Consider the following 6,834-nt stretch of genomic DNA (forward strand, 5'->3'; position numbering starts at 1 on the left):
GAGAGGGCCATGGCCTACGCCATGGCCGCCTCGTACGCCGCCACCTCTTCCTCGGCCGCCGCCGCCCTGCGCCGCTCGTCCTCCTCGCTCTCCCGGTAGACCGCCGCAAGGGAAGCCTGGTAGGCGGCCTCCGCCGCCTGGTCCTCCTCGCGGACGACGAGCGGGGGCGGTGGCACGGTGCGGTCGACTTGGCGGACGCCGCGTCGCGTCGCCTCCTCGTGCTCGAAGGCGAACCAGCGCGCCCAGTTCGGCGAGTCGGAGGCGTAGGCGGCGTCGCGACGCGGCTCCGGCGTCAGGAGCGCCTGCTGGCGCCGCACCTCCTCCGCGTGCGCCCTAGCCGACCGCGGGGCCGCCGGCACCGGGATCCTCTCCGGATCCAAGTGACAGTCGTGCGGCAGGGTGGCGTCGGGGTACGGGAGAGGCACGCGGTGCTGCCAATGCCACTCCGCCTGGTGCACCGGCACGTTGACGCGATGCCTCGGCCGGCGAGCTGGCGCCGGCGGAGGTGGGAGAAACTCCGGGGAAAAAGGGATGGCGGGCGACTTGCCCTTGGCCTTGCTGCTGCTGCCGGCGCCGGAGAAGAGCCCCATTTGGCACGGCTGGGGTGGCTAGGGTTGGCTAGGGTTTGCTGGCGACGGGGGAGCGAGTGTGTCTAGATGGGGACGGGGGCTGGCTAGATGAGGACGGCTCCGCCGCACGGTCAGCTTAAAAAGGACGACCGCCGACGCTGACGCGTGGGCCCGAGGTCATAAATTAAGCTGACCAGATAGGTGGCGGCAGTTGGACGACCGCCAGGTGGGGCCGCGGCGGGTACCGAGAAGGCGCGCGTGGCGTTCGCGCCGACACATTTGGGGTGCAAATTTAAGCCGCAAATGCGTCGGCGCGGACGCGAAGCGGATTCGATTTGGGTTTGGGTCCGCGCGTTGGGCCTTCTCTTTTGTCCGCATCGATCCAAAGGAACGGCGGCGGACGAAATAAGTCGCCCCGTTGGAGTTGCTCTAAGTTGTCTGGTTACTGGGTAGAACCGCAATGCTCCGACTCCGACGCTGGCCATGCCACTGACACGCATCGGCACAGTTCATGCATGTGCACCAGAGTCGTCACTCGTCAGCAAGCCGGCGGCAATCAGAGCAGAGCGGACGCGTCCCTCTTGAGATTTTACTCTACTGTATAATAACGATCCCTTGAGAGAGTATCGCCTGCCCACAATCGGTTCCACGTGGTTGGTTCTCGGCCCTCCCGCTCACTGCTGCGGCGTCGCGCCGCGCCGCGCCGCAGTGAGTCAAGACGTTGTATCGCTGCCTCTGTCTCTCTCTCATGTAGTCATGTTCTAGAAGTTAGAGGAAACCATCGCAGCCAGATTGCGCTATCGATCCCTCTCTCTCTATTACGACTAGGCTGCTATGTACTGCTAATCGCTAGGGGACTAGCCGTGTCTCTCTCCGTCTCAGCATCAGCAGCAGCACTACCAGTGTCCGTCCAACTACTCGACGAGCACATTCATGCATATACGGGACACGGCAAGCCGTCAGCCGTGTGTCTCCTGCGCGCGATGCACACCGGGAAGCACGAGCAGCCGCCGTCCAAAGCCCCACCGCCGGCCATTGATGTGTTCTCGTCTCACATCACATGCTAGCTCCCTGGCCGTGCTATGGGATGCACGACCCTGTTACGCATTTCGACCGACCTGCACCTTCAGTTGTCGTTAGCTCACGCGGGAAATCTCAAGACACACACACACACACAGCCCTGTCTACAGAAATTAGAAATGAGGGCCTAGCCTTTTGTGCACCTTTCATACCTGTACTTGGTGCCTGATGATCTCAGGTGGGTGGATCCAGCCAAATTAACTTGGCGACCTACAAGCAAGCAAGAGAGGACGCCATGCTTTTATTTTGCTCACTTCAAGTAGAAAGGGGAAACTAGCTAACTTTTAGCCGGCGATCCAGTACATACCTAGTCCTTTCCAAGGACCTCTACTGTTTAGACAGGTTACATATATGGCGCAGCAAATGCATGGGCACCAACCCTGAGACAGTACATGTAGATTCGTGGATTTCCATTTCTTGCAAGTTTTAGCTGACGATCGGATCCGGTGTCATGTCAGATTGACGCGCCGTCGATCCGTTGGTGTCGACGTCATCGCACATAGGCAACTCAGCCCCATAATCAAGCACCTCATACTCATAAAGTCGGCAATATAATTCAGATTTGTTCAATCTTCAAGACTTGAACCGTGTCGATAGTCATAGTCAGAGTAGAGATTTTTTATCCAGGTGAGAAGGAACTTACCGGATCCCCTCGGTTCGTCCTAGAGCTACAACACCAGCCTTCTTGATAAATGCATGCCATCAATCTCACTCGTCAAAATCTTTGCGAGAAGAGCTGTCCTGTAAAAAAATCTTTGCGAAAAATGTGGGGGGAGGCGAGAAGGGAGTCCCCGTCGACCGATCCGAACGCCGTCGCCGGCTCGCCGGCCACCACCAGTGCCCCATGCCCCGTGACGTGCGGTTATCGGCAAGATCCTAGCTCGTGTGGGTCAGGAGCCGCCCGGCCTCGCTGTCACGGGCGAGCTACAGTGAACACTTTTACACACTCATCTCTCGCTACAGCGAACACATTACTCTCTCTCTCGCTCTCTGGGTCTTTTCCTACTGTAGAAGAAGGGAGGAAGCCATTGGAGCCAGCCAGATTGCACGCGGTAATCCTCCTCCCCTGCACGGCGGCATCTACCCGTCCCCCTCTCTCCCTATTACGCTGATGCTGCTAGCGCTAGGACGGTGCCCCTGTGCTGTCACCCGTCTCTCTCTCTCTCTCTCTCCGTCTCCGCACCACCACCAGTACCCAATGACTGGAGGAGCACATTCAAAGCACGGATGCACAGCGGGAAGCAGGAGCAGCTAGCCGTCACACTCTCACATCACATCGTGGCTAGCTCCCCGTGTCTTTGGAGGCACCACGTGGGCTCCGTTCCCGTTCAGTCGCGATACTGTTGTGCAATTCGACCGCTAGCTACAGTCACTGTTAGGTCACGCGGGAGATTTGAAAACTCACACGACCTTCTCTCTAGAGAAACCATGGTAGTATGACCACCACCCTGCGGACCGCATGAAAATTGTCGGTCTTGAACTCTTGATACTAACTGGATGAACCCTCTTTCAGACAATGAAAGCAATATTTGACTTTTACAAAATCTATACGCACCACATTATGGAGAAGAGGTAGTACTACATGTACTGTTTGGAGGCTTGGAGCCTCCTGATCCCATATGGCTGGATGAATCTAGCTAACACGACGACATAGTACCTACCAAGCAAGAAAGAGTGCACGCCATGCTTTTATTTTGCTAACTCAAGGAGAAAGGGGAAAGTAACTTTTAGCGGCCATCGAGTAAATATGTAGTCCTTTGCAAGGACTTCGACACTTAGGGCCTCTTTGATTCACATGATTCTCAAAACACAGGAACAAGAAAAATGTAGGAATAGAGTGTCATGTCCTCTTGTATTCTATGGGATTTAGAGAAGTGTTTGATAGCACAGGAAAAGCAAAGAAATTCTACAAAGAAGTATGCGTGGATGGAAAGTTTCCTCCAAAATGTAGTACAAATGAATCCTATGAAAAAAATTCTAAGGATTTCAATCCTACAAATCAAACGAACATCACAGGAAAAATCCTAAGGATCTAAATCCTGTAAAAATCATATGAAATTCCTTTGTATCAAAGGAGCCCTTACATGTATGGCGCAGCAAAGGCATAATGCCCACGGCTTATACACACCAACCCTGAGACAGTACATGTAGAATAGTAGATTTCACCAACCCTGAGACAGTACATGTAGAATAGTAGATTTCCATTTCTTGCAAGTTTTAGCTGATGATTGGGCCGTCACTTCCCCATGTCATGTCTGATTGATGCGCCGTCGATTATTTAGCATCCTTTCTTGCATGATCCATGAGAAACAGCGCCATTAACACAATTTTTTTTTTCGAATTGCCATCAACACCTAATAGACTTGTAGATAATTCGGAACTGTTTAATGTTCAAGACTCTGAACCGTGTTAACAGTTCAGAGTTGAGATTTTGATTGAGCCAGGGGAAAACGAATTAACTGGATCAAGTTGGATCGTCCTAAAGCTCTATAGTGAAAAATATTTACACCAAAAACAAGCGTCTTTTTAAGATGAAATACAATTTTTTAAGATGACCAATACATGTGTTTGAGTACATAGTGATCAGAGAAAATTATCAATTGGAATTCTTTAAAACATAACTGGTGGGCATTTTTGTACGTGGTTGCACCGGTCGCACCTTGAGCCTGAGTGCACACGATGCACCCTTGTTAGTAAGCGGTGGAACTTTTTCCTACCAATCATTCCACCTCCAATGTGTTTTGGCAAATTAAAGGCTGCCTACGGCTACAAGGTGGCCAATAATGGCAGTACAATCTTCCACCTATCGTGGTAGTTCAATCTTTCACCTACCATCTCAACCCATTTTTTTTTCATTTTTTTTCTCGAATACGCTAAGCTAGCGTATCATTGCATTGATAGAAGGAGAGAAAAAAGTACAAGGGAGGGAATCACAGTCTTGTACACACGAATGGCGAGCCTATGATCCCGAGGGGAGCAGAAGGCAGGGGGTTGCTCAGCCCCAACAATTACAAGGTCAGGTTACAAAACTACTCGTAGCTAGTCCTCGAGCTCCTGCGGTGGCCCACGAGCGAGCTTCATCCTTGATTGCGGCGATCAGGGAAGATGAGGAGGGGGTAATCTTGTCGAAGATGATCGCGTTCCGGTGACGCCAAAGGGGCCATGCAATGAGAGAGGCGATGGTGGCCAGGCCTCGTCTTCGCGCAGCTGGGAGGAGGAGGATGGCTTCGGAGAGCCATGCAAAGTAGCCGGAGGTGCCGTCCGGGGCTGCAGTTGCCGGAGAGGATCTCGTGCCAAGTAATGCGCGCGAACACGCAACCCACGAGAATGTGGTGGAGCGTTTCGGGCTCCTGGGAGCAGAAGACGCACGCCAGTACATGGGGCAGGCCTCGCCGGGCCAGGCGGTCAGCAGACCAGCATCTGTTGAGGGAGGCGAGCCAAATGAAGAACTGGACCGAAGTGGGGGCGCTGGTCTGCCAGGTGAGGCTCCAACACTCAGAGGCCATGGAGTCGTGAAATAGGGGGCTGTAGCAGGACGAAGCAGAGTAGAGGCCGTTATCGGTCCAGCGCCATCGAAGCAGGTCCGGGCGCGGGGCGAGCTCAACAAGCTGGACGCGGCGCCAGAGCCCCACGTACTCGACGGCGGCGGCAGGGCCGAGGGTGCCCTGGATGTCGGATATCCAGCAGCGGTCAGAGAGCGCCTGAGCCACCGTGCGGGATCGCCTGAGGCGTAGGGGAACCAACGCCGCCAGGGTGGGGACGCTGTCCAGGAGAGGTTGTCCGTCCAGCTAGGGGTCCACCCAGAAGCGACAGGTGTTGCCATCCCCAATGATCCAAGACGTGGATGCCCGGAAGAACTGGAGCACCTCGGGGTCGCGTGGGAGCTGGAGGTGTGCCCACACCTGAGAACGATCAGTAGCCTGGAGCCAGAGCCAACGGTCCGAAGAGAGATGCCAGTACGGTGGAGGTCACGCATGCCAAGCCCTCCCAGCTCGATCGGGCGACAGACTTGTGCCCAGCTGACTAAGCAGGAGCTAGCGCGCACGTCTTTTCTGCCGTGCCAGAGGAAGTCACGAAGAATATGGTTGGCCTGCTTGAGGATGGCGGGGGAAAGTGCCATGGCGAGGAGTATGTGGACATGCATGGCGCTCAAACTTGCCAGACCAGATTGAGTTGCTCGCCACGGTTGAGCAAGGCAGCTTTCCAGGTGGCGAGCTTGCGGGCGAGCTTCTCGATCAGGGGCAGCAAGTGAGAGGTGGGAACTTTCCTGAGCGAGAGCGGGAGGCCTAGGTATTGGATGGGGAAGGGCACCACCGGGCAAGCGAGGGTGGCGCTGACGGTGCTCGCGGTGTCACCGGGGCACTGGATTGGAGCAGCGAGGCACTTTGCGAAGTTGGTGCGCAAGCCCGAAGCAGTGCCAAAACGATCAAGCAGAGAGTTGATCGTGGCAAGCTCGGCCCTATCGGGATGGCAGAAGATAATCACGTCGTCAGCGAAGAGAGATACGCTTGACGGAGCATGCCCGCGCGTCAGTGGCTTGAGAATCCCGGATTGGACGGCGAACTGGAGCAGCGTGTTGAGCGTGTCGATGACCAGCACGAATAGCATAGGGGACACTGGGTCGCCTTGACGAAGGCCCTGGCCGTGCGGGATTGGGGGGCCCGGCGAGCCGTTGATCAAAACACGCGTCGAGGCCGTCGAGATCAGAATGGAAATCCACTCGCGCCACCTCGGGCCGAAACCCATATGCTGGAGAACCTGGAGCAGGAACGGTCATGAAACCGAATCAAATGCGCGCGCGATATCCAGCTTGAGGTGGACCCGAGGGTTCTTGAGCTGGTGCAGCTGCCGCGCGGTCTGCTGGACGAGGAGGAAGTTGTCGTGGGCGCTCCTCCCAGCAATGAAAGCGCTTTGGTTGGGGGAGACGAGTTCGTCAAGACGCGGCGCGAGCTGAAGCGAGAGAACCTTGGCAAAAAGCTTAGCGATCAGGTGGATGAGGCTAATCGGCCGGTAATCGAAGAGGGAGGCGGCCTCGGGTCGTTTGGGCAACAGAGTGATGTATGCGTCGTTGAGCCGTTGGAAGGCCTGGCCGTTGAGCACGTAGAGCTTGTCGAAGACGTCACAAAGATCATCTTTGATGATGGGCCAGCAGAAGCGTAGGAACTCGACCGTGAATCCATCGGGC

At 55.4% G+C, this 6,834-nt stretch overlaps 1 protein-coding gene across 1 annotated transcript; it reads right to left on the bottom strand.

Moving 5' to 3' along the window:
• Positions 1 to 5,798: 5,798 nt before the first annotated feature.
• Positions 5,799 to 6,257, bottom strand: LOC141022921 (uncharacterized). Its single transcript, XM_073499207.1, has one exon. The coding sequence runs from the start codon at positions 6,255 to 6,257 to the stop codon at positions 5,799 to 5,801; it is 459 nt and encodes a 152-aa protein (XP_073355308.1).
• Positions 6,258 to 6,834: the final 577 nt, after the last annotated feature.

This window comes from Aegilops tauschii, chromosome 5 (assembly GCF_002575655.3).
Source record: "Aegilops tauschii subsp. strangulata cultivar AL8/78 chromosome 5, Aet v6.0, whole genome shotgun sequence".
NCBI lineage: Eukaryota > Viridiplantae > Streptophyta > Magnoliopsida > Poales > Poaceae > Aegilops > Aegilops tauschii.